This window comes from Bos indicus x Bos taurus, chromosome 13 (genome assembly GCF_003369695.1).
Source record: "Bos indicus x Bos taurus breed Angus x Brahman F1 hybrid chromosome 13, Bos_hybrid_MaternalHap_v2.0, whole genome shotgun sequence".
NCBI classification, from domain to species: Eukaryota; Metazoa; Chordata; class Mammalia; order Artiodactyla; family Bovidae; genus Bos; species Bos indicus x Bos taurus.
This window is the reverse complement of record NC_040088.1, coordinates 17,328,830-17,356,180: the sequence shown is the minus strand read 5'-3', so window position 1 is coordinate 17,356,180 and position 27,351 is coordinate 17,328,830. Positions and strand designations below refer to the sequence as shown.

The window sequence follows — 27,351 nt, the reverse complement described above, 5'->3', positions numbered from 1 at the left end:
GTTATGACACTTTAGTGTCTTTTTATCTAGAACAGTGCCTTTGGCACAATTATTTTCTTTCATGATAATTTTTTTGAAGAGTTCAGTCCAACTCTCTTGTAAAATGTTCTTCATTCTGGATTGTTTCCTTATTTTAGGCATTATGTTCTGATTTACCCTGAAGACATCTGTCTATATCATATTTCAACAAGAACATCCTTAGATTTTTGAGGGCAACCCTGCTCCACAGTACTCAGAGGTGTAGCACACACCCCTACTTAATCCAGAGGCTGTACCAATTCCGTTACCTGTCATATGGTACTGGGTGACACAGAAGGTGATCGATCACTGTATCTGTGTACTTGGGCCTGGACATAAGCAAACTCACAATATTTGTGATTTGTTGGCGAACATTAGGCTGGCTGCTTGTGGAGAGCAGGGCACAGATAACGCCCATAATTTCTGGCACCTGAAGAAGGGAAAGAAATCGCTTAAGACCTTACTGCTGTGGGACACTGATAGTTACTGAGCATACTGTAGTTATTTTGAAGAGGTCCTGGGGGCAACTTTTAATACCGAATGTTTATTATTTTTCAAAAAGTTTATTATTATCAAAACTACTAAAAGTATACCTGTATGAATGTATATGCACATAAAAAGATTTGGAAAAACATATATCTAAACATATTAATGTGTCTTTGAGTGATGGGATATTTACATTTTTGCTTATATATTTTTTCTAATTTTTCCTTAAATATTATGTATTGGTTTTATAATAAGACAAACTAATAAAAGCTGGAAGGAGGCTGGTTTTTCCCCACTCTGGCTCTGAGAATGGCAGGGGAGTCATAGCTGCCTTCCTCCTGCAGAAGTTTATCATATTCAGGTAAAGGAAACAAGAGCCACTAGGCTTGATCCATTTCTCTGCTTTGACTGCTCTTCCTGCTCCTAGTCTTGTGGCTCAAGGTCTCTGTGAAAATGTCAGCTTTTCAAAAGGCAGTCCTTAGTAGCCTTATATAAAATAGCCATTCTTACCACCAGCTGCCAGAAACGGTTTGAGGATGGGCATGTGATGGCATTCTGACCAATGAACATGGAGGAAAACCAGCTGGGGGCTTCTGGGAAAGATTTTTCTCTCTGATTAAAGGCAAGCAACCTCTCTCTTCTTTGCTGGGTAGTCTTAACTGCTTAGAGAGTTGGAAATTGTGGTGGCTGTCTTACTTATGAATATATGAACAGATTAAGTGGGAATGATGGAAAAACTCCTGGCTCTCTTATAAAGCTGTTGAGTTGCTGGACCCATCCTAGAAAATATACCTTACTTCCAGACTTCTTAATATATGAGGTGATAAACCCTTTGTATAAGCTTCTCACAAATATTTTTTTTCACAGCTGAAAGCACCCAAAAGATACAAATGCCCATTTCACCATCTTCCAAAATAGTACTGATCTTTTTGTATCTTTGCTAATAGATTAAAAAATGGGTTTTCATCATTTTAAAATTATTTTTATTTTTATCAAAGTGCAACATGCACACAATTTTAAAAGTCCAGTGGTATTCAAGGCTCTCTCTGGCCTATTCCCCAGGTCCATACTCCAGAGACAACTACTTTAATCCATTTTATTTCTTCCAGTATGTCCTTCCACATTTTAGATGATATAACCATACTGTTATTTCTTCATGTACCAATTTCATTAAAATAAACTCTCTTGATTTTAAATTTACTAAGTTAGCCTCCCTCTAGGATCACTGATGGCTTGGTTTTTTAAATTTTGGTACCTTTAACTAACCCGAATGAGGATCTAAACTGGAGTTACCATTCTCGTGTATGTTAATTATATTAAAAAAAAAAAAAATACAATCTTTTGGAAAACAGGGGCCATACCTCAGATTAAAAAAACAAAACAAAACCTGCCATCCCTAGCTGCATACACAGTGGCTGTATATGCTTGTTGAATGCATGATTTTTCCGCATTAACTAAATAGACTAAGGCTTTGGCCATGGTCCCTTCAGTGGTTGTTCTCAGTTGTATTCTGCTGAATAGGAACAGCAGGAGAGACCTTAGCATCTGCAGGTGGGGACAGGGCTCTGCCTGCATTTTAAACTCGGGAAATGTCCCCTGAGTGGTTTACCTTCTCAAACCGGGACTGTGCATTCTTCACCAATGCTTTCAGCAATTCCCCCGCTGACCGCTGCGTGTGGGGATGTTTCAGGTTTTTCAGGCCATCCAGTGTAGCCATCACAAACTGGTAGAGCTCGTTGGAATTGAGAAAAACTTCGAAGACCTGAGATGATTTAGGGAAAATGAACTTTCGAGATGGATGGTTTAACAGGAAGAGTCCTGAACAAGGAACAATTCTAAGTCAACAATCAGAGAAGCACACAAAGACTGTTTACAGAAGTGAAAAACTGGAAGCAAACCAGTGTCCCGAGGGACTGTGCATGGTTTCTTACAACTCTGACTTTTAGAAAGAAGCTTGTACTGACTTCCCTGACAGTCGGGTGGTTAGGACTCTGTGCTTCCACTGCAGGGAGCACGTGTTTGATTCCTGGTTGAGGAACCAAGATCCTGCAAGCTAGGGATCATGGCCAAAGATAAAAAAGCTTGATTACTGAGATACTCAGAAAGAGTGACATATGATACTTTTACAGAAATAAGAATTAAGGAAAGGCCCTAATGCTCTATGGCTGACAGGGACACAAGCCTAGCTAAAATAATTTGGAGATGATTTATTAAAATAATGTGTCATTCTGCTTCTCACTATACGTTCAGTTCAGTTCAGTTGCTCAGTTGTGTCTGGCTCTTTGTGATTCCCATGTAGCACGCCAGGCTTCCCTGTCCATCACCGGCTCCCAGATCTTAACTCACTCAAACTCATGTCCATCGAGTCAGCAGTGCCATCCAACCATCTCATCCTCTGTCGTCCCCTTCTCCTCCTGCCTTCAATCTTTCCCAGCATCAGGGTCTTTTCCAGTGAGTCAGTTTTTCAAGTCAGGTGGCCAAAGTATTGGAGTTTCACCTTTACCATCTGTCCTTCCAATGAATATTCAGGACTGATTCCCTTTAGGATGAACTGGTTGGATCTCCTTGCAGTACAAGGGACTCTCAAGAGTCTTCTCCAATACCATAGTTCAAAACCATCAATTCTTTGGTGCTCAGCTTTCTTTATAGTCCAACTCTCACATCCATACATGACCACTGGAAAAACCATAGCTTTGACTAGACGGACTTTTGTTGGCAAAGTAATGTCTCTTGCTTTTTAATATGCTGTCTAGGTTGATCATAACTTTTCTTCCAAGGAGCAAGCTTCTTTTAGTTTCATGGCTTCAGTCACCATCTGCAGTGATTTTGGAGCCCCCCAAAATAAAATCTGTCACTGTTTCCATTGTTTCCCCATCTATTTGCCATGAAGTGATGGGACCGGATGCTGTGATCTTAGTTTTCTGAATGTTGAGTTTTAAAAGCCAACTTTTTCACTCTCCTCTTTCACTTTCATCAAGAGGCTCTTTAGTTCTTCTTCACTTTCTGCCAGAAGGGTGGTGTCATCTGCACATTATTGATATTTCTCTCGGCAATCTTGATTCTAGTTTGTGCTTCATCTAGCCAGGCATTTCGCATGATGTCCTCTGCATATAAGTTAAATAAGCAGGGTGACAATGTGCAGCCTTGACATACTCATTTCCCCATTTGGAACCAGTCTGTTGTTCCATGTCCAGTTCTAACTGTTGCTTCTTGACCTGCATAAAGATTTCTCAAGAGGCAGGTCAGGTGGTCTGGTATTCCCATCTCTTGAAGAATTTTCCACAGTTTGTACGTGACAGTGAATAAAGTCCTCCACATAATTATAATAGGTATAATCTACTAGGCACTTACCAAGTGATTGGCACTAAGCAAAGCATTTTCTGTACTGTATCTCATTTGACTCTCATAACAACTGACTTATCCTAATTTTTACAGATCCTCATATACAGATGAGGAAATTGACGTAAAGACAATTTACCTGATTCCTTAGACCAAACATGAATAAGATCTGTAGGCTTTTTTTCTGTGTATCACCTATTGTTGCCTAGTCTCTCAGTTGTGTCCGACTCTTTTGTGACCCCATGGTCTGCAGCCCACCAGGCTCCTCTGTCCATGGTATTTCCCAGGCGAGAATTCTGGAGTGGGTTGCCATTTCCTCTGCAGGGAATATTCCCAACCCAGGTCTCCTGCATTGGCAGGTGGGCTCTTTACCACCGAGCCACCAGGGAAGACCCTGATACCTAGAAGATGTTTAGTATTTGTGGAGTATTGGATAATTACATTAACAAAGAAGTGTATGGCTTTTTAATAGTTGTATTTGGATCAATTACACCCATTTTTTTAAAATTAGAGTTTTCTTTTAAGTCTTTATTGAACTTGTTACAATATTGCTTCTGTTTTATGTTTTGGTTTTTTGGCCACAAGGCATAGGGGACCTTACCTCCCCAACCAGGGATCAAATCTGCACTCCTTGCATTGGAAGGTGGTCTTAACCCTTGGACCACCAGGGAAGTCCCTCAAATTCACCCTCTTGAGGTCTCTTTTCGTGACAAGGATTTACATTTGCAAGGGGTTGGGTGGGGTTAGGAGAGCAAACAGGCACAGAGCTGGTCTGAAAAAATGTCCACACAGTGATACTGGCCTCACTGACGGTCTGATCTAAATCCCTTAAACTCACAGGGCAAAGTGTGTAACAGTTATGGCCATTACCTCATCTCCAAACTATATTCTCTGGGCAATCTTGTATGTTTAGTTTTATAAGAAATTAACAGACCTTTTCCCAAAGTGATTTTATCATTTCACATTCCCATGAATAAATGTATGAGACTTCTGGTTGTTTCCCATCCTCTCCAACATTTCAAGCTGTCTTTAAAATTTTAGTCATTCTGATTACCTGGGCAATTCTGAAGGGACAACTATAGAACTGTTTAACATTGTAGAGTTCTAGGAGTTCTCGGCATTTTTTCACTGCTCTTTTCAAGCATTGGCGATTTTTCTTGTCGTAAGTGATACCTGAGAAAATAATGTAACATATTAATACTTTCTGACTTATTTCCTTTTTCTTGATTTTGCAAGTCTGGTTGATCTTCAGGTTGAAGTAGATCCCCAGTCTTATTTTTGTCTATTTCACTTGAGTAAAAATGCTCATTTTTACTTTTTACACCCCCTCCCAAAAAAATGGGGGAAGGAATGTATGTTAATCTGATTCGCTTCTCTTCTGTGGAAAAGCAATATATAAAAACAGCTGAAAGAAAAAAGAAGAGCTCTTTGTAAGAGCTTTTGAGTGATTTGGGAATACAAACGAGGCAAGTTAAACCATTTATTTCCCCATTGGTGAAGACTTTTGAGGAGTCTTCCTTCCTATGAAGCTTAGGTCCCGACAAAAATTTACACAGTTTTGTACTGAGTTTGATAGTTCTGCAATCAGAACTGTCTATGTGTCTAGTTTTGCTGATACTGAGTCTGCCAAGATGCCCTAACAGTGTTTTGTTTTCCTCGTGTTTTACTGTGGCTCATCTTCACTGGAAATTTATCTCTAGAAAGTATCTGAGCCCATGGTTGATCTATAGGAAGTATTTGAGCCCGTGGTTGAGGATACTGTTTCTCCAACTATAAGCTCTTTGTGGGATGGGACCTTGCCTGTCTTACTCACCAATGCATCCCTCGAACAAGAAGTGCTTCATAAATATTTGCTGAATGAACAACCAGCTGTGTTCCCATGGCTATACGTCTCGGGAGACAAAGCTCATACTCAGAGCTGCTCGGAAATGAGACTGCTGCTTTGGGAAGTAGAGCACTATGCTGTCCTTGGTATAAGCAAGGCCAGGCTGGGCAACTGCTGGGTAGGGATAGAACAGACTCAGACTCAGCACTGGGGAAGTCTGGGTTAGATATCTTCTGAAGTTTCTTCCAACTGTGGGGATCGGTGATTCACTCCTTGACCACCATGGCCCTCTCTTTGTTATTCAAATTCCCCACGTTCATATTTGCTGAGTGTCCTTGCTCACGCTGTTCCTTCTGCCTAATACACTCTTCTTATCACTTCACCTGACTAAATGTTATTTTTTAGGTTATCTTCAGAGAGGCCGTTTCTGAACCCCACAACTAGATTTGATCCTTACTCATGGCCTCTGTAATCTCCCTTCATAGCAGTCAAGTGTTTATAAGAAGAGTTATTTGTTGACCCCCTGATTCTCTGATGCCCCCACTAGATCATGTGTTACATCTAAGGATTGTGTGTGTGTGTGCGCTTAGTTGTATCCGACTCTTTGCAACCCCACAGACCGTAGCCCACCAGGCTCCTCTGTCCATGGCATTTTCTGGGCGGAAATACTGGAGTGGGTTGCCATTTCCTTCTCCAAGGGATCTTCCCAACCTGGAGATCAAACCCATGTCTCTTGCATCTCCTACATTGGCAGGCAGATTCTTTACCACTGCGCCCCCTGTGAAGCCCACATAAGGATCGGACCACATATTTTCTGGTTACTGTTAGATCTGAGTAAGGACTTAGTAAACGTTTCTGGGATAAACACATAAAGGCAGGCCCAAGGGATGGCAAGAACTTCTTCTACTTGCAACTAAACTAACTACTCCAGCTTTTCCACAGGGCCACATGTTTTCTGCTCCAACTCCATGGGCATGCACATGGCTGACACTGATGGGTCTGACCCAGTGTTATCCTTCTAATTATTAAGTCAGTGTGGCTCTATCTTTGCCTAGGGACAGGCTACCCTTCTCTCTATGAACCAGGGTAAAAGTCTTTCTAGAATGTGGGCAGTGAGTGCCCAAGGAGGCCTGGTGCTTTTTGTGCTGTGCTGGAGAACTGACTCAGGGCCTCACTGCCTCCAGCAGTGCCTTACACTTCAGCCTCAGGGTGATGTGCAGCAGGTAGTGCATGCCCTCCGCAGCCTCCTCGGCCACCTCTTTCAGTGGGTCCCCACACAGCAGAGCCATCAGAGCCACCAGGTGTCCAAGTCTTTGGAATTGCACTGGAAGCTGATTAGGAAGCAAAAGAAAAATACCATTAGACTGCATGTGCATTTGGTGCCTCAGATTTCAACTGTGGAAATAATTCTGGAACCTCCTGCTTGAGAGAAGGGCCAGTGTTCTATCCAGTGTTCTATCTACATGTGTAGATACAATATATCCAGCAGATGCTATTACATTGGATAAATTCTAATTTAAGTAAGCAACCTGAAAAATCCTTTGTGTTTAAAGATGTTCATTCTAGCACTGTTTTTACTACTTTTTTCTTTTTAAATATTTATTTATTTTTGGTTGCACTGGGTCTTAGTTGTGGCGTGTGGGATCTTCTGTTGTGGTGTACAGGCTTCTCCCTAGTTGTGGCTCTCTGGGTCAGTAGTTGCGGCTTACAGGCTTAGTTGCCCTGGGACATGTGGTATCACAGTTCCCCAACTGGGGATGGAATCAGTGTCCCCTGCACTGGAAGGTGGGCTCAATCACTGGACCGCCGAGAAGTCCCTCTAGTATGGTTTTTAAAGACCACATATTCAAAATAATTGCCAATAGCAATAAGAACTATACTGTTCATGGGGTTCTCAAGACAAGAATGCTGAAGTGGTTTGCCATTCCCTTCTCCAGTGGACCACATTTTGTCAGAGGGAACACATTGGTCATAGCAAACACCCTCTTCCAACAACACAAGAGACGACTCCACACATGAACATCACCAGATGGTGAACACTGAAATCCGACTGATTGTATTCTTTGCAGCCAAAGATGGAGAAGCTCTATATGGTCAGTAAAAACAAGATGGGGAGCTGACTGTGGCCCAGATCAGGAACTCCTTTTTGCCAAATTCAGACTTAAATTGAAGAAAGTAGGTAAAATGACTAGGCCATCAGGTATGACCTAAATCAAATCCCTTATAGTTATACAGTGGAAGTGACAAATAGATTCAAGGGATTAGATCTGATAGAGTGCATGAAGAAATATGGATGGAGATGTATAACATTGTACAGGAGGCGGTGATCAAAACCACCCCCAAGAAAAAGAAAAGCAAAAAGGCAAAATGGTTGTCTGAAGAGGCCTTACAAATAACTGTGAAAAGGCAAAGGAAAAAAGGAAAGATATACTCATCTGAATGCAGAGTTCCAAAGAATAGCAAGGAGAGATAAGAAAGCCTTCCCCAGTGATGAATGCAAAGAAATAGAGGAAAACAATAATTTTCTCTTCAAGAAAATTAGAGATACCAAGGGAACATTTCATGCAAAGATGGGCACAATAAAGGACAGAAATGGTATGGACCTAACAGAAGCAGAAGATATTAAGAAGAGGTGGCAAGAATACACAGAAGAACCATACAAAAAAGATCTTCACGATCCAGATAATCACGATGGTATGATCACTCACCTAGAGCCAGACATCCTGGAATGCGAAGTCAAGTGGGCCTTAGGAAGCATCACTATGAACAAAGCTAGTGGAGGTGATGGAATTCCAGTTGAGCTATTTCAAATCCTAAAAGATGGTGCTGTGAAAGTACTGCACTCAATACGCCAGCAAATTTGGAAAACTCAGCAGTGGCCACAGGACTGGAAGAGGTCAGTTTTCATTCTAATCCCAAAGAAAGGCAATGCCAAAGAATGCTCAAACTACCATACATTTACACTCATCTCACACGCTACTAAAGTAATGCTCAAAATTCTCCAAGCCAGGCTTCAACAGTACATGAACTGTGAACTTCCAGATGTTCAAGCTGGTTTTAGAAAAGGCAGAGGAACCAGAGATCAAATTGCCAACATCTGTTAGATCATCGAAAAAGCAAAAGAGTTCCAGAAAAACATCTATTTCTACTTTACTGACTATGCCAAAGCCTTTGACTGTGTGGATCACAACAAACTGGAAAATTCTTCAAGAGATGGGAATACCAGACCACCTGACCTGCCTCTTGAGAAATCTGTGTGGAGGTCAGGAAGCAACAGTTAGAACTGGACATGGAACAACAGACTGGTTCCAAATAGGGAAAGGAGTACGTCAATGCTGTATATTGTCACTCTGCTTACTTAAGTTATGATGCAGAATACATCATGTGAAATGCTTGGCTGGATGAAGCACAAGCTTGAATCAAGATTGCTGGCAGAAATATCAATAACCTCAGATATGCAGATGACACCACCCTTATGGCAGAAAGCAAAGAGGAACTAAAGAGCCCTTGATGAAAGTGAAAGAAGAGAGTGAAAAAGCTGGCTTGAAACTTAACATTCAAAAAACAAAAATCATGGCATCTGGTGCCATCACTTGATGGCAAATAGATGGGGAAACAATGGAAACAGTGATAGGCTTTACTTTCTTCGGCTCCCAAATCACTGCAGATGGTGATTGCAGCCATGAAATTAAAAGATGCTTGCTCCTTGGAAGAAAAGTTATGACCAACCTAGACAGCATATTAAAAAGCAGAGACACTACTTTGCCAACAAAGGTCCATGTAGTCAAAGCTATGGTTTTTCCTGTGGTCATGTACGGCTGTAAGAGTTGGACCATAAAGAAGGCTGCACACTGAAAGATTGATGCTTTTGAACTGTGGTGTTGGAGAAGACTCTTGAGAGTCCTCTGGACAGCAAGGAGATCCAACCAGTCAATACTAAAGGAAATCAGTCCTGAATATTCATCGGAAGGACTGATGCTGAAGCTGAAACTCCAATACCGTGGCTACCTGATGTGAAGAGCTGACTTATTACAAAAGACTCTGATGCTAGGAAATAATGAAGGCAGAAGAAGAAGGGGATGACAGAGGATGAGATGGTTGAATGGCATCACCTACTCATTGGACATGAGTTTGATCAAGCTCTGGGAGAGGGTGAAGCACAGGGAAGCCTGGCATGCTGTAGTTCATGGGGTCGCAAAGAGTCAGACACAACAGATTGACTGAACAACAACAAGAATTATGAATACAACCATTAGGAAACAAGTATCCCAAGAATTTATAATAAGTTGGGAATAAATTAGCCTTGGTGGTTTAAATGGTAAAGAATCTTCCTGCAATGAAGATTCAATCCCTGGGTCAGGCAGATCCTCTGGAGAAGGAAACGGCACCCCTCTCCAGAACTCTTGCTTGGAGAATTCCATGGACAGAGAAGTGTGGCAGTCTGCACTCCATGGAATAACAGTCAGACACAACTGAGTGACTAACTTTCACTCTTCCCTTTTTTCAGGAATATGTGCTAGTTTGCTAAGTTGAAAAAGTCAGATACAAAGTTGAGATATACCAACTGACAATATTTAAAATTTTTATTTATAGATACTTTACCATATTATGGAAAAAAAGTCAAGTAGCTGGTCAAAACCTACCAGAAAAAGAAATATAATTTAAAATAAATAATGAAGCAAGTGGAACCAATTAAAAAAAAATGAAGGCAGAAAAGATAAATGAAGTTAAGGGTTTTGTTAGCATGCAGAATGCAGGATCATCTTTTACTCAAACTAGGCCGCAGAGCTAGGCTTCAAACTTTCTCAGGCTTCACACAGAGGAACGCACCTAATAGGATTCACACTGTCCATGAAGCAAGAAGCAAATAGCCATACAGAGGCAGCACGACTGTTCCTAGGATTGAGGCAGAAAGAAATTTCCACTGTGGCTTTTCAGAAAAATACATTGAGATAGTGGAAACAACAGCTTCTACAACCTATGTACACTAAACAGAGAAACACATATGCAAATTGTGTAAGATCTTTCATTCTCTGATAATATGTTCATTCTTTCAATCAACAAACACTGAGTATCCATTATGTGCCAGGTACTGGTTATGACCATAGCACTTATGGATAAGGCACTGGGGCTGGCACTGCGGACACAAACAGTGAACCTTCCTCAGAAAAGTTCAGGAGACTGCACCACACAAAATTCTGCATAGAACTTTCCGGACGTTCACAGACCCCTCAGGCACCTAAGTTAAGCACCCTTACGTTGGCAATTCTTGCCAGGAAGAAAATGCTGAGGAGGTTCCGCCGAGCCTAGAGGGAGATTATGCATAGGAAGAAGTCATTTGAAACTCTTGTCTTTAGTCTGCAGCCAAAATTAGAGTTTGAGGAAGAAGCATGCATGTGGTCAGACAATAGGGTAGCCAGTGAGCACAGAATAATAAGGTGGTCAGTGAGCCAGAAGTCATGTGCTCTCATCGACCAAACAGAGAACCAGGGAAGTTCCATCATTTGAGGGGCTGAGCTTCAGTAAGGAGGTGGCAAGTTTGGATGTGTTTTCAAAGGGAGAAATGAGAAAGGTAGTGGCACACTGTCCTTTTGACTGTTAGAATAGTCACATGAATGCTAAGTTCTCTGAGGAATTCTCATAAAGACCTACTATTCCGACTCTCCCCCAGCTTCTCTTCCAATTCCTGGGCCTTACTATGCAGATTGGAGAAATGGTGGATGGAGAACAGAAGAGACTCCAGTGTGGAGAAGATCTACTGAGGAAAGAAGAAAGAGATTTTGTAGATGACAAAAAGGAACAGATCAGGAAAGAGGATCTGAGTTTAGGGAATTCTTTTTAGGAATTATGGGAGAGAATTCAGAACAACTGGAAAGTGAGAATGCAAAAGGGAAAAGAGAGGAGGTATTGTACAACCATTTTCTCTGAGATGCTGGGAGATCTTTAAATTGACTTACATACTTATATTTGCCTGCTACACTTTACTGCTTCAAACTCTTGTGCATCCCCTTGGGTATGCAAGATTACTAAACACAGTACCTGGCCTCAAGCTGCTCACTTACGGGAGAGGAGCAGATAAGTGAATAATGCCAAATGTTCTTACATGAGCATCAAGAAGGCACCAGTCTGGAGAGCCATAAACAGGAGGGGAACTGGGCAGTTCAAAGGATAGCTCTGGGTCCTTCATCTTCAACTGGAGGTCAACTTACTTGCAGGCTGAGATGTTTGAATAAACACTTCAGAACTTGAGTCATGCTGGCTGTGGCCCGTTCCCGTTCATGGTCTTTGTCTGACCGTAACCAGGGATCCATGTGCTGTGAAAAATAAATGGTTAAGCAGCTTGATCTAGGAAAATAACCCAAAAGTCACGAGCTCATATTTTACTAACATTGTTTAATTTCTCTAATAGGTACTCAAAGACTTTCTGATAGAACTGGTTTTCTATTATCATCCTAGAAAATCTTATCACTTAAGATATTTATGCATAACAGGAGGCATTCAATTTGCTTTTACAGAGTATAAATGGAAAACTTGAAACTAACTTTTTACATTTAAAAAAATGGTTTATCAGGAAGATCTATGATAACACCATATTCTTTTAGAAGAAGTGTGGAGGGAAAAGTCTCACATATAACTCTGTGCATGCACGCTCAGTCGCTAAGTCATGTCCAACTCCGTGCGACTCCATGGACTGTGGCCTGCCAGACTCCTCAGGTCGTGGAACTTTCCAGACAAGAATACTGGAGTGGATTGCCATTTCCTGCTCTATGAGATCGTCCCACGAACTGAACCCTCATCTCCTGTCTCTCTTGCACCGGCCTAACACTGTGCCTTCTGGGAAGTCTGCCACGTGTCACTACCACGTCTGAAAACATTTTCTTAAATGACAAACCAGTTCTGGTTGCAAATGAAAGTAGTGGGATGACAAACCACCACAAAGACCTAGGGAGTCAGGTGGTCCAGCTTCCACTGGTGCTTATATTCTAGACTTGATTTTCTCTTCATCCAACTTTCCTCAATTATTTATTCTCTACTTCTGTATGTTTTTAGCCTTATGAAATCTATTTAAGAAAGAAAGAAAAGCAATGATGTGCTGCTATTAAGGAGCTTTGAGGATGGGAAATTGCATCTGCCTGAATCACCAACCTAGAGCCAGACATCCTGGAATGTGAAGTCAAGTGGGCCTTAGGAAGCATCACTATGAACAAAGCTAGTGGAGGTGAAGGAATGCCAGTTGAGCTATTTCAAATCCTATAAGATGATGCTGTGAAAGTGTTGCACTCAATATGTCAGCAAATTTGGAAAACTCAGCAGTGGCCACAGGACTGGAAGAGGTCAGTTTTCATTCCAATCCCAAAGAAAGGCAATGCCAAAGAATGCTCAAACTACCATACATTTACACTCATCTCACACGCTACTAAAGTAATGCTCAAAATTCTCCAAGCCAGGCTTCAACAGTACATGAACTGTGAACTTCCAGATGTTCAAGCTGGTTTTAGAAAAGGCAGAGGAACCAGAGATTAAATTGCCAACATCTGTTGGATCATTGAAAAAGCAAGAGAGTTCCAGAAAAACATCTACTTCTGCTTTATTGACTATGCTAAAGCCTTTGACTGTGTGGATCACAACAAACTGGAAAATTCTTCAAGAGATGGGAATACCAGACCACCTGACCTGCCTCTTGAGAAATCTGTATGGAGGTCAGGAAGCGACAGTTAGAACTGGACATGGAACAACAGACCGGTTCTAAATAGGGAAAGGAGTATGTCAAGGTTGTATATTGTCACTCTGCTTATTTAACTTCTATACAGAGTACACCATGAGAAACACTGGGCTGGATGAAGCACAAGCTGGAATCAAGATTGCCGGCAGAAATATCAATAGCCTCAGACATGCAGATGATACCACCCTTATGGCAGAAAGTGAAGAAGAACCAAAGAGCCTCTTGATGAAAGTGAAAGAAGAGAGTGAAAAAGCTGGCTTAAAACTCAACATTCAGAGAACTAAGATCATGGCATCTGGTCCCATCACTTCATGGCAAATAGATAAGGAAACAGTGACAGACCTTATTTTTTGAGCCCCAAAATCACTGAAGATGGTGACTGCAGCTGTGAAGTTAAAAGATGTTTGCTCCTTGGAAGAAAAGTTATGACCAACCTAGACAGCATATTAAAAAGCAGAGACATTACTTTGCCAACAAAGGTCTGTCTAGTCAAAGCTATGGTTTTTCCAGTGGTCACGTATGGATGTGAGAGTTGAACTATAAAGAAGGATGAACACTGAAGAATTGATGCTTTTGAACTATGGTATTGGAGAAGACTCTTGAGAGTCCCTTGGACTGCAAGGAAATCCAACCAGTCCTTCCTAAAGGAGATCAGTCCTGGGTGTCCATTGGAAGGACTGATGGTAAAGGTGAAACTCCAATACTTTGGCCACCTGGTGCGAAGAACTGACTCATTTGAAAAGACCCTGATCCTGGGAACGATTGAAGGCAGGAGGAGAAGGGGACAACAGAGGATGAGATGGTTGGATGGCATCGCTGACTCAATGGACATGAGTTTGAGTAAACTCCAGGAATTGGCGATGGACAGGGAGGCCTGGCGTGCTTCAATCCATGGGGTCACAAAGAGTTGGACACGACTGAGCAACTGAACTGAACTGAACTGAGAATGGGAAATTGTATCTGCCTGAAACAGTCAGGGAAGGATTCATGGAGGAGGAACTTCACAGAAAGAGTGGCATTTCAGGTAGAAGAAATGGCTTGAATTAAGCTAGGAAGGCAGGAAGGTACAAGGCACAACCAGGTAAATGAGAGAAACCCAACGTGGCTGGAGTGTTGATGTATAAATAGAAGGAGGATGAGAAATAACGTCTGGCTTCCCAGGTGGCTCAGTGCTAAAGAACCCGCCTGCCAATGCTGGAGACGTAGGAGACTGGATCAAGCCCTGGGTTGGCAAGATCCCTTGGAGGAGGAGATGGTGACTCACTCTAGTATTCTTGCTGGAAAAATCCCATGGATAGAGGAGCCTGACAGGTACGGTCCATAGAGTCACAAAGAGTTGGACGTGACTGAGCACAAGCATGAAAAATAACATTAAGGTCTGTTGTGGCAAAGATTAGTATCCATTTGCATAAAGGCACAAATGATTAATAATAATTTAAAGGGTATCCCTTTCTAGAATAGCTGCACCTTAAAAAGAAGAAAGAGAGTAAGACGCTTGAACTGCAGTGAATGCACTCCAATGAGTAACACTCTATTGGTGGAATGGCAGCTACTGGAACGGGTACAGGTGATGGCAGGTGGCTATGAACAACCTTGCCTGGTAGGCAGCTGCCTATTTACTCCTTCACGAGGCTGACTCTCTTCTCTTGATCACTGATTGAAGCCCTTCTATAGTAATGAGCAAAAATAATTTAAGGAATAATTATAGCAAGCATTTAAACCATTTTTGAAGGCCATTTATTCAATACTCATAGTAATTATTATCTCCATTTAAAGGTGAGAAGACAGACCTCCTTGGTGGTCCAGTGGTTAAGAACCCGCCTGCCAACACAGGGGACAGGTTTGATCCTGGAAGATCTGACATGCCTTGAGGCAACTAGGCCCGTGTGCCACAACTATTGAGTCCATGTACCTAGAGCCTGTGCTTCGCAAATAGAGAAGCCACCTCAATGAGCAGCCCATGCACTGCAGAGCAGACCCGCTCACCACAACTGGAAGAAGCCTGTGCTTTCGAAGAACAAGACCCAGTGCAGCCATAAATACATAGATAAGTATTTTAAAAAGGTGAAGACTGCAAGATTAAATTCCTTGCTGAATGTATGTAACCAATGAATGGCAGAGAGTCAGAATTTGAACCCAAGTCTGACTCAACATGCAGAGCTGATACTCACCTATTACAGTAAGTGAAAGTGTTAGTTCCTCAGTTGCGTCTGACTATTTTCGACCCCATGGACTGTAGCCCTCCAGACTCTTCTGCCTGTGGAATTTTCCAGCTAAGAATACTGGAGTGGGTTGCCATTTTCTACTCCAGGGGATCTTCCTGACCCAGAGATCAAACCTGTGTCTCTTGAATTGCAGGCAGATTCTTTACCGTCTGAGCCACCAGGGAAGCCCATACTCGCCTATTATGTTGCCTCCTAAAACTTAACCTTTCCAAATTTTTTCCTTCCACTTTCACCAGTTAATAGGAATAGTTACCCATTCTCTCCTGATATCTTGTTTACCTTAAAAATGATGTCAAGATTTTCCAAATGTCGGTCTTTTATCACCAAACTCTGGAGCATCTCAACGAACGCCTGGAACGTCCGCCTGTAGAGATACTGCAAAGGCACAGGGTTAGTGAGGACCCCGCGGGAAGCTCTCCCACACTGCACACTTTAAGGCTCTCCTGGTTATCTTAGACCTTACTCAAAGGTAAAGGACCTTTGTGTAAAGCACTCACAGGCAGTATGTGACTCGAGGTGAAACAATAAATCTTCATTTCAAATGGACATCTCAGCCTTACCAGGAACCCAGTTAACTGATTCTCACTACATGTGAGAACTACTTACAGGTTATCAACATACTTTTAAAGCTTGACTTGTGAGCCTTTCTGATACCTTAAAACCCAGAGAACAAAGTCCCCTTTGGCAACTGCTTCACCTTCCAGTTTACCAGATGCAGAAGGAAATCCAGCCTTGGCCCTTCCCTTCCTCTTTTCTCTGCTTGAAAGCTTTTCTTACAGAGATGTTGACATGCCCTCTCTGCAACTGTCACCTCATCAGGAAGCCTCTCTCTGGCACCTGATGCATAGGGCTGGCCAACAAGTTCATTTGGTTTTCCCATGTTATTGAAAAACTAGGCATATGAACGTTCCCGTCTTATTGTAAAGCCAAGTGCAGGAAAAGAAGGAATGAAGGGAAGAAAACAAAATAAAGTGGGATTAAAAAAAAACAAAACTATTTAACAACCTATTTTATTCGTCTCCTGCACTGGCAAGCAGATTCTTTGCCAACTGCGCCACCTGGCTGCGCCACCCATTTTATTCACCAGACTTTGCTTAAATAGTTTTTGGTGAGTTCCAAAAAATCGAATGTACTTTCAAAAAGCCAAGATCAGCTGACCCTGTGGCTGGTGAGTTACTCTGGCAAGGTGTGAGTTACCTCTGAATTGCAGGATCCACCTGGCATGATTTCCTGCGGATGGATAAGGGTCTTGATAGAGGGCAGAGCGATTACACTTTTGGTGACAAGACTGAACAGGTCAGCTCGATCTTCAGAACCAAACAGCAAGTAGACATCTTGGCAACTAAAAAAAAGACAGTTTGGGAATAACTAGCTGGGAAGAATCTGATTTGATGTTGATAAGCAGGAATCCAAGTGACCCCAAAGAGAAGGAGAAACTGCTTGGTATATCATTCTAATGGAGGAGACCAACGGCACACTTGTCAGTCTGTCTGGACAAACCTCGCAAAGGTTAAGAGGAGGAGTTTCAGGCTCAGAGCCTCCAACCTGGTCCCTTCCTTTCCCTCCCCAACCCACAAGAGTGACTCCTCAGGCTTTCCTTTAGTTCAACCACAGAAGGAAGCCAGCTACAGTCTGATACAACAAACCACAATTTTCCAAAGTGTGTTGTGCTGAATGCTTGTTAGTTTTTGGTTTTGAGTTTGGGGACTGGTAGGCGGACCCAAGTTTAAAAACCTTTTAACTACAGGACTTCTTGGGACCTTTAATCAGTTAATGTGCCGTACTAATCTCTAAGAGAGGTAAATAGCAGACAGCCCTTCCAAATTTCTCAGGCCATGGACTTCTGCTGTCATGAAGCATATATGGGAATACCTTTATACTGAATATACTCTGGACACAACTGAGCTCCATAGAGGTTCTAGTGGGTCTTTGAGATACAGATGGGAGCACACACGAAAGCCAACTTCTTACACAGAAACATGGATCTGACTTCCCCTTCTCTTTCTAAATAGTTTTCAGGAGTTAAAAATAGGAAGCACGTCTGTTGGCTCTGGCACTGGCCCTGAATGAGGAAGCAAGATGCATGCATAGGGGGCATGCGGGCCTCACCTGAAGTCAGTGATGGTGATAAAGACCTCCTGGAGCACAGGGCTGAAGAGAGACTGCAGGGGCTCCTCCTCTACCAGTGTCTGCAGTGAGAGGGAAAGAACTTTAGAGATTCGAGAACAGGCAGAGCCATTAGGCCAGATGGCAGGAGACGTGGACGGCCTGGAATAACCACGGCAGGTCCTCTGGCGGGCCTGCTCCTGGGTTCCACCGGGCTGGCAGCAGGACTGTGGCCAGGCTAGGAGTTTAGTCTCTGAGGCCTGGCTTTGCCTCTTACTAGCTGTTTGAGTGGATACCTGCCTGTACCTCAGTTTCCTTATCTGCAAAACAAGGTAACAGTACTATTTATCTTCATAAGTTGGTTGTGAGAATTAAATGAGCTAATTCATAATACTCAGTGCATGTGTGCTCAGTCGATTCAGTCTGTCGAACTCTTTGCAACCCTACGGACTGTAGCCCGTCAGGGATCTCTGTCCATGGGATTTTCCAGGCAAGAATACTGGAGTGGGTTGCCATGCCCTCCTCCAGGGGATCTTCCCAACCCTGCGATCAAACCCACATCTCCCGCGTTGCAGGTGGATTCTTTACCCACTGAGCCAACTGGGAAGCCCATAATATTCAGTAGCCCTCAGTAACTGTGCAGAGAAGGCAATGGCAACCCACTCCAGAACTCTTGCCTGGAAAATCCCATGGACAGTGGAGCCTGGAAGGCTGCAGTCCATGGGGTCGCTAAGAGTCGGACACGACTGAGCGACTTCACTTTCAGTTTTCACTTTCACGCATTGGAGAAGAAAATGGCAACCCAGTCCAGTGTTCTTGCCTGGAGAATCCCCGGGACAGGGGAGTCTGGTAGGTTGCCATCTATGGGGTCGCACAGAGTCGGACACAACTGAAGCAACTTAGCAGCAGCAGCAGCAGCAGTGATTATTTCCAGTTTAGGCTTCCTAACTCTTCTTGCTACTAAGCCAGCCATCTCTAGTCTAGTGCCTAATCTTATTCTAAGTTGCTTGTTCTGGAAAACAAATAACTTCACGGATTCCAAACTGGCAGAGGGAAAGCAGCTTTGCACTACTGAATAAACCTGCAGAGTGGTAGGAAAAAAGAGGCTCTGGAGCTGATACACCTGGGTTTGAGCACTGGTTCTGACTCTCTTGCTCTCTGTGACCCTGTGTGTCATATTAAACTTTCCTGTGCCTGAGTTTCCTTATCCAGATGGAGAAGATGAGCTCTTTCTCAGGGAGTTGAGCTGAAGAGCAGATGTGAACGGATGTAGGGGCCTCCTTATGGGACCGTCTACCCAGCCTCTCTGGCAACTGCCTTCGGCCATCAACAGTGGGTGTTCCACAGCCACGTTTCTTTAATATTCATGTATTCGGCTGTGCCAGGTCTTAGCTGCCTCAAGCATGATTTTCGATCTTCATTGTGTCACGCAAGATCTTTAGTTGCAGCATGCAGGATCCTTAGTTGTGACATGTGGGGTCTAGTTCCCTGACCAGGGATCCAACTGTGTCCCTTGCATTGGAAGCGTGGAGTCTCAGCCTCTGGACCACCAGGGAAGTCCGCACACAGCCATGTTTCTGCTAAGTCATTTTCTTCCATTAACCACAACTCGTCTGTCTAGGAGTACACACCACAAGGTCAACTCACTATATTCTCTCTCTTAGGAATGCTGAACTGAGACAAGGAGCCTCAATCTCTGTCTGGCTGGTCTATGAAAGGAGAAAACTAAAAATTTGGGAGCACTGCCCTATGGATTGGGTAATCAAAAGAGCAAATTTTGGCAGGAAAGAAGTGGGAGGGGGGAGAGGAAAGGGAAGGAGGAGGGAGACGGAGGGAGATGGAAATGCACACAAAGGAGGAAAGAGGTGGAATGTTCGCACTGGGCATGAGGAAATTTTTTTGTGTGTGTGCGGTTTCATTTCCTTTCTGGAGCAAGATGCTCTTCCTATTACAGGATTCTAGGCAGCATGCAGTGATCCTAAGAATAGATCTTCCCTTTTAGGTTTCTCTTGCCTGCCACCCAAAAGATCTCATTTAGAACTTAGGATGGTGCCCAGGAGGCAGTGCTCAACAAACATGCCTGGGCTCTTTTTTGTGCCCTTCTCTGAGTTATCTCTTTCTCTTTTCTCGTCTCACTTTCCAACTCTGGTCAGATCTTGCAGATGGACTACTTGTTCTTTCTGATTTCCTCATGGAGCTTTCTTACTTATTTGTATGGTTCACAGTCTGGAAGGAACAAAGCATCAGACTTGGCCTTCAGGCTGACAGTCGGCCTCTACTCACTCCGATCTACGTCTCTCAAGAGCATCATCACTAAGGTCACAGGGACAGCCTGGCATTTGGATGTTAAGAGGTGAGCTCATCATTCTCCCATGCAAAGGACAGCACTTCTCTGCCTCCAATTACTGAGGACAGCATCCTTTCCCAGGCTCGTAAGAGAGACAATTTGTGGTTTTTTTCCTCTCTTTACTTCCCATGTCCAATCTGTCACAGTGATAGCCCCTTCCTGCTTTGCACAGATTCTGACTCTCCATCCCGGTACCCATATTCCTACATATTCCTGTAGCCACTCCCACATGGATGAAGGCAGTGCTTTTTAGCTAAAACTCCAGGCCTGCAGTTCTGATTTCAATATACCTGACCACTTCTGTCAGAATAATCTTTAAAAAAACTTTTTTTATTGGAGAATAGTTGATTTATAGTGTTGTGTTAGTTTCAGGTTTACAGCAAAGTGAATCAGTTATACACACACACACACACACACATATATCTCCACTCCTTTTCCCATAAAGCTCATTACAGAGTATTGAGTAGAATTCCCTCAGTAGGTTCTTAATAGTTATCTATTTTATATAGTTATATATGTCAACCTCAATTTTCCAATTTATCTCTCTTCCCTTTTACCCTCTGATACCATAAGTTTGTTTTCTGTATCTGCGATTCTACTTCTGTTTTTTAAATAAGTTAATCTGTATTCTTTTATAGATTCCACATATAAGTGATATTGTATCTTTTGTCTTTCTCTAACTTACTTCACCCAGTATGTCTTTTGTTTTTTTAAATCAGTAAGGTATGAATGGCTTATTATATATTCACAATTATGCTAACCACTATGTGGAATCAGAAGCTGAGAGGCTTTTTGATTGTAAAGTATTTGTGTAGCAGGGACCTCCCAGGGTGACTATCCAAATCATAGCACTCACCCTTTCTCTGGGAGCTGCCTCTAATACACAGGGAGGGAGGGATGCCCAGAAGTCATGGCATCATGATACCATGCTGCCCCCTGACACGCCCGATTGATGCAGGAGTGGAGAAGAGACCCAGCCTGGGCCAAGCAGACTCTCTCCCTCGGATTGTGGAATTAAGGACTGACCGACACGGACAGATTGGGAGCTGCGAGAGGTTAGGGTCATAGTGATGGCAGAGCATTCCCTGCCTTTGAGACTCCTGGAGGTGTCCTGGAATGGGCTTTTTTGGAGGCTTGATAGGTAAACATCTTCCTTAGGCTCTAAGCGAGATATTCCGGCGTCCTTTGTTGGTTTTAATTCTATATGTAATCATTTGGCTGTGCCAGGTCTTTGTTGTGGCATGAGAACTCTTAGTTGTGGCATGTGGGATCCAGTTCCCTGACCAGGTTGAACCCGGGCTCCTTGCATTGGGAAGGGGAGGCCACTGGACCACCAGGGAAGTCCCCATCCCTTTGTTTTTAACATAAGTGAGCCAGAGTTGATCTTCATTGCTCGCCTCAAGAAGAATCTTAACCAATCTTAACAAAATGAGACATTTGTTTCAAAGGTCTTAATGAAAGCCATACAGATATTACTATCTCCATTTTCCAAGTGGAGCTAGAGGTTCAGAGAAGCAAAGTGGTTTGTCTAAAATCACAAAGGTTGTGCTTGACAGAACTAGAACTAGAAACTATGTCCTTTAATTCCTAAAACAGGTCCCTTTCTTCTCCATCCTTCTGCTTCAGGGAGCTCAAACTCTCACTTGGACAACAGGACAGATTATTTTCTTATTAGTTCAGTCTTGTGAACTGCCTGTCCTCCATACTCCTTCAGCATGCATTATTCATATCATAGAAGAGTCTTCCTAAAACATCATTCTCACCCATTTCTTACCTTGCTGCTCAAGTAACACAGTGCTTTTTCAATGTTGAGTATACCCTTTACCAGATGACCTAGTAGTAGGGTTTTGTGGAGGACCTCAAGGCAGAATTAGGGTGGAGTCCCAAGCTGCCAGAGGAAAACTAAGAGGCATTATGGACAAGTCCAGCTACTTTAAAATTCTGCAACAGGAGGACGTTTCTGGTTATCCACTGGTTAGGAATCCACCTTGCAATGCAGGGGACACGGGTGGGAGAACTAAGATCCCAAATGCCTATGAGGCAAGTTAGCCTGCATCCCAGGAGAGAAGCCCCCAGGGTTATGAATAATTCTGCCATAACTCAGAATTACTACTTCACGTAGCCAGATCCCAATTTACCCCTCAAAGTCCCTACTCACTGGTTCTTTCTTTCAACCCTATTTATCACTTCCTTTTAAGATTAGCTCAGGAGATCTATCTGGATCAATTTCACTCAAATCTTGTCATTACTTTATATCCCAATTGTCACTGCAGTTCTTCTCTTTTCTATTAAAGTTCTCCACATATTGTTTACATCTTTTTTGATTTTGAAGTAACAGACATACAATAAACTGTACATATTTAAAGTGTATAGTTTAATGATTCTGAACATAGGTATGTATGCATGGAATCAACACCACAATCAGGATATGGATCACTCCCAAAAGTTCTCTTGTGCTACCTTGTAAATTCTCCCTCCTGCCTGTCCCCACTCTACTCCCACCTCCAGGAAAGCACTGATGTGATATCACTATAGATAATCTTAATTTTCCAGAATTTCATGTAAATGGAATCACAGAGTATATTCTCTATCTGGCTTCCTTCACTTAGTATAATTATTTTGAGATTCATCCAAGCTGTACAATATATTAACAGTTCATCCATTTTCGTTGCTGAGTAGTATTCCATTGTATGGATATACCAAAACTGGTTGATCCACTCACCTGTTGATGGATCTTTGGGTTGTCTCCAGTGTTTAGTTTCTACAAATAGAGCTGCTATAAAACACTGGCGTACAAGTCATTGTATGGACATATGCTTCATTTTACCCAGGAATGGAATTGCTGGGTCATATAGTAAGTATATGTTTAACTTTTTAAGAAACTGCCAGTTTTCCAAAATGGCTGTGGGGTACATGGGAGTCTTAGTTGTGCCACATCCTCCTCACTAACATTTGGTATCACCTTTCTTTTCATTTTAGCCAGTCTAGTTGGTATAAAGTTGCATATCATTGTGTTTTTTTTTTTAAATGTGTATTATTTCTTTATTTGGCTGTGCTGGGTCTCAGTTGCGGCATGTAGACTCTTAGTTGCAGCTTGTGGGATCTAGTTCCCTGAACAGGGATTGAACCGAAGCACCCTACATTAGGAATGTGGCATCTTAGCCACTGGACCTCCAGGGAAGTCCCTCTTGTGGTTGTAATTTGCTTTTTCCTAATCACAGTGATGGAGCATGTTTTCATGTGCTTATTTGTAAATCTTCTCTGGTGAAGTACTGTAACAGATTCTTTTCCCCCTTCTTTTCCATATTCTACTCTCAGCTTCCTTTGCTCTTTTTATTTGGATACTGAAAAGCCATGCTTTGTCATGGATCAAGAGAAAGACTGGCAAATCCCATAAACCTCTTTCTTTAGAATGACCCTGGTTTTCTTCTCAGAGCTGCCTCTCCTCTTGGTTGTTGGAAGCAACACTCTTTTAGCTCCTGCACATGGTCTTGAACAATGATGTACTGACCCCTGGAGTTTTCTGGTGGACATTGACTCTCCTTAACTCTTCGAGGCTGAACCCCTTGCCAGCTCAAACTTGGGTTGATGCCTGACAGTAGGTATTTTGCTACTGGCTGGACAGGTTCAGGTGCAAAGCATGGGGAAATTCAGCGTGCTTGTGGATTCAGCTTGTGGATCTTCTGAGCTGACTGGTTGAACTATGTGTCAACCCACTGCTGCCAATTTTTGTAGACGTGGGACTGTGGAATCATGCCATTTTGGCTGAGTCCTATGGCTGCATATAACTCTCTTTGCATGGAGCAGAGCCAAGTAAAAACCTTCACTCACCCTTAAATCTGCATCATATCATTCTGTTCTACATAATGTATTACTTGGAATTTTTCTCAACCTACTTATGAGGTGTAGTCACTTCCAAACTGTAAACTCTTGAAGGGCAAGGAATAACCAGCACCACAATGTTCTGGGTACAGAAGATCTTTGATATAGTCTGGCGTGCCTATGGCCTCACTCACTCAGTTGTGTCTGGCCCTTTGGTTCCCCATGGACTGTAGCCTGCCAGGATCCTCTGTCCATGGGATTTCTCAAGCAAGAATACTGGAGTGGGTTGCCATCTCCTTCTCCAGGGGACCTTCTCAACCCAGGGATTGAACCCATGTCTCCTGTGTCTCCTGAACTGAAAGGTGGATTCTTTACCACGCCTACCACTTAACACACCCGTTAGCAGGTTAGCCTTCAGTTCTGAAAACTAATCATCAATCTAATCAGCCTTACAAATCTGTGCACCTACAGGTGTACCTATGGCTGATTCTTGTTGATGTATGACAGAAAATCACAAAATTCTGTAAAGCAATTTTCCTTCAATTAAAAAAATTTTTTTAAAGTTAAGTGCTTGTCTAAGTGCATCTGGATCCTTTGACATGGAACAGACCACTCACTTACTCCTCTGTGCCCTTACTAGACTTATTTAAACTTTTGTTATAGTCTCTGTGACACTTGATTAGCTGCAGGAACAGAGATTATATCTTTGTGGCCTCAGTTCCTAGGATACTGTCTGGAACTGTCAAGTACTTAGCAAGGCAATGCATGAATGAGTTAGTGGCAGAGTATGGCTAGAGCTAAATAAAAACAGGACAACAATAAAAAGGATACCACCATGTTTCTCAAATGCAAAATATGTGTTAGGTACTGTGTTCTGTGGCCAGCATTTATTTATTTAATGCTCTCAGTAGCTATGTAAAGTACTGGGTTGGCCAAAAACTTCATAACATCGTATGGAAAAATCCAAACAAAATTTTTGGCCACTCCAATAGATACAGCTATTCTCATTTAATAGATGAGAATACTAAGGCACGGAGAAGTGCAGTACTTTCCCGAAGTCTCACAGCTAGAAAGAGGCAGAAGTGGCACTGAACTAGGCATTTGATTATAGAATCTGCCTCAGAACTACTGCTCGCTTATTTAAATGCTGTTCCTTCCCTTACTGCTGCTCTTTTAATTGGTTTTCAAGGCTGATTATCTTAGTGGAGTACCTTGGGTATTTCTCCTCTATGCAGAAATACTAATATGAAAAAGAAGTTGAGGGAATTGATAACATAGATGCAGCCACTAAAAATTTTGTTGTCATAGAATTTGCATGGTGACAATAATCTGGGATAAGGTCAGAATACTTACACTTAGCAGATGCACAATGTCTGCTATGTGGCTGTGAATGAATGATTCTGTGGTTTCATCAGAAGGTAAAGTTCGGCTGAGAGAAGACAAAGATCTCAGGGCTGTCAGCTTCTCAAGTTCACTCTGAGTTTGTGGGAAAATGATAAAAACGCAACTCTACATTATAATCTCATTTGATAATTGTAAAAGGCTTTTGAAAAGCTTCTTGGAATGTTTTAAATGACATCTCATTCAACCCAAGATTAGCATTTTATTACAAGGAATAAAGAAGTTACAGAGGAATAACATTCCTTGTCCAGTGGCCCTGCCTGAGTTTGGGTCTTCATTTTCCCTCTCAGCTAGATTTTCCTAAGTACTCCATGATGGCTCTATGCACCTTTAGTCTGCATCTCCACCTACCTTCCCTGTTTGTGTGCTGTGTGCTTAGTTGCTCAGTCATGTCTGACTCTTTGCAACCCCATGGACAGACCTGCCAGGTTCCTCTGTCCATGGGGATTCTCCAAGCAAGAATACTGAAGTGGGTTGCCATGCCCTCCTCCAGGGGCTCTTCCCAACCCAGGAATCGAACCCAGGTCTCCCACATTGCAGGCAGATTCTTTACTGTCTGAGCCCCCAGGGAAGCCCTCCCTGTTTACTGTTTCTTAAAGGCGACCTCTAACACTGTTACGTCCAGCTCTCCTGATGTCATTAAAAATTCATTATTTTGAGTCTTTGTTTTCTATGAAAATACAAGTTCTGATTTGAAGAATAAAATCTTTTGTATTATTTCCTTTTCTGATTATAAAAGCAATATCTATCATACAAACTTTGAAAAAATAGGGTATTAAGAAGAAAGCAAAAGACACCAATAATTCTATGTATCATGAGAAAATCTCTTCCCGTCTTTTCTCCCCTGCATGTAGATGGTATAAATTGGTATAAGCCCTTTGGACAGCAAGTGGCAATAAGTAGCAATATATAGCAATGGCCTGATTTTCTATCACCTGGATTAGTAGAACAAGCCTACATTGGGTTACTCTGCTCCAGTTTTGTCCCCTTCTAGTCTATTCACCCAGCTATGACCAGTTTCATGTCATAAAATGCAAATTTGATCAGGTAACTCACTGTCTACTGAAACTCTTTTCAACAGCACCCATTAAAGTTAAGGCCCTTCTCAAAGTGACCACAGCTAACTTCTGCCATTTCATCTTCCACCTTGCCTGGTAGCATACTGAGTTTTAGCCCAGTTAAGTTTCATGCTGCTCTTTCTTGCTTTTGGGCCTTTCCGCCTTCTCAATTGTCTACACTTTTTGTTTACTGACTGAAATCTATATATATGCTTTAAGACTTAGATCATGCATTCTCTCCTGAAGTTGGGTTAAGTACCCTTCTAAGTGTATCCATAAACCACACGTATATATTGCTAACATGGTATTTGTGATACTGTGATAAAGTTGCCTTCTTACTCATCTATTACCCTGACGCTGTGGATTTAGGTCAGGGCAGGGAATGGGCTTTTTTTTTTTTTTTCCAATTCACTGCAGCAATCCAAGCACTTTATTAATTACAAAGAAATCCTTTAGAAAGCCCTACTGACGTGAAGTATAAAGCAAAGTCAAAGTCAAAAGTGAAGACCAACACTCTGGCTTTAAGTCTTAAAAAAATTTTTTTTACTGGCATTATACATAGAGAAAATATAAAACTTGTTGAATTTTCACAAACCCCAAACATCTGTGCACATATATTCAAGGGAAATGAAAACTGGATCTCAGAGAGGTATCTACACTCCCATATTCACTGCAGCATTATTCACAGTTAGATAGATGGCACAGTGGTAAAGAGTCTGCCTGCCAATGCAGAAGATGCAAGAGACATGAGTTCAATCCATGGGCCGAAAAGCTCCCTTGGAGTAGGAAATGGCAACCCACCCGGGACTCTTGCCTGGAGAATTCCATGGACAGAGGAACCTGGTGGGCTGCAGTCCACAGGGTCGAAAGGAGTCAGACACAGCTGAGCACACACGAACATGGAAGTAACCCAAGTGTCTGTTTGCAAAAGACAGAGACCTTGGACACTGCTTTAGATGTGCCAGGCTTCTCTGAGTTCATCAGACATTCTCTGACCCTTT

General features: G+C 42.4%; 2 protein-coding genes across 3 annotated transcripts in view; one reads left to right on the top strand and one right to left on the bottom strand.

The window, feature by feature from the left end:
- MROH8 (maestro heat like repeat family member 8) overlaps positions 1–27,351 on the bottom strand; it is a 41,770-nt gene that overhangs the window by 3,566 nt on the left and 10,853 nt on the right. Inside the window, exons 4-12 of one of the 2 annotated variants that reach the window (XM_027558598.1) lie at positions 25,245–25,367; positions 17,726–17,805; positions 16,814–16,958; positions 15,896–15,991; positions 11,878–11,982; positions 6,864–6,999; positions 4,898–5,016; positions 2,114–2,266; positions 288–448 (exon numbers count right to left, since the gene is read on the bottom strand). In XM_027558598.1, coding sequence (XP_027414399.1) covers positions 288–448; positions 2,114–2,266; positions 4,898–5,016; positions 6,864–6,999; positions 11,878–11,982; positions 15,896–15,991; positions 16,814–16,958; positions 17,726–17,805; positions 25,245–25,367 — 1,118 coding nt within the window. The remainder of the gene's footprint in view (positions 1–287; positions 449–2,113; positions 2,267–4,897; positions 5,017–6,863; positions 7,000–11,877; positions 11,983–15,895; positions 15,992–16,813; positions 16,959–17,725; positions 17,806–25,244; positions 25,368–27,351) is intronic. The other variant, XM_027558599.1, reaches the window with a different exon arrangement.
- The window catches only part of RPN2 (ribophorin II), a 71,041-nt gene continuing 63,740 nt past the window's right edge, over positions 20,051–27,351 (top strand). Inside the window, exon 1 of the mRNA XM_027558592.1 lies at positions 20,051–20,075. Coding sequence (XP_027414393.1) covers positions 20,066–20,075 — 10 coding nt within the window. The 5' untranslated portion in view covers positions 20,051–20,065. The remainder of the gene's footprint in view (positions 20,076–27,351) is intronic.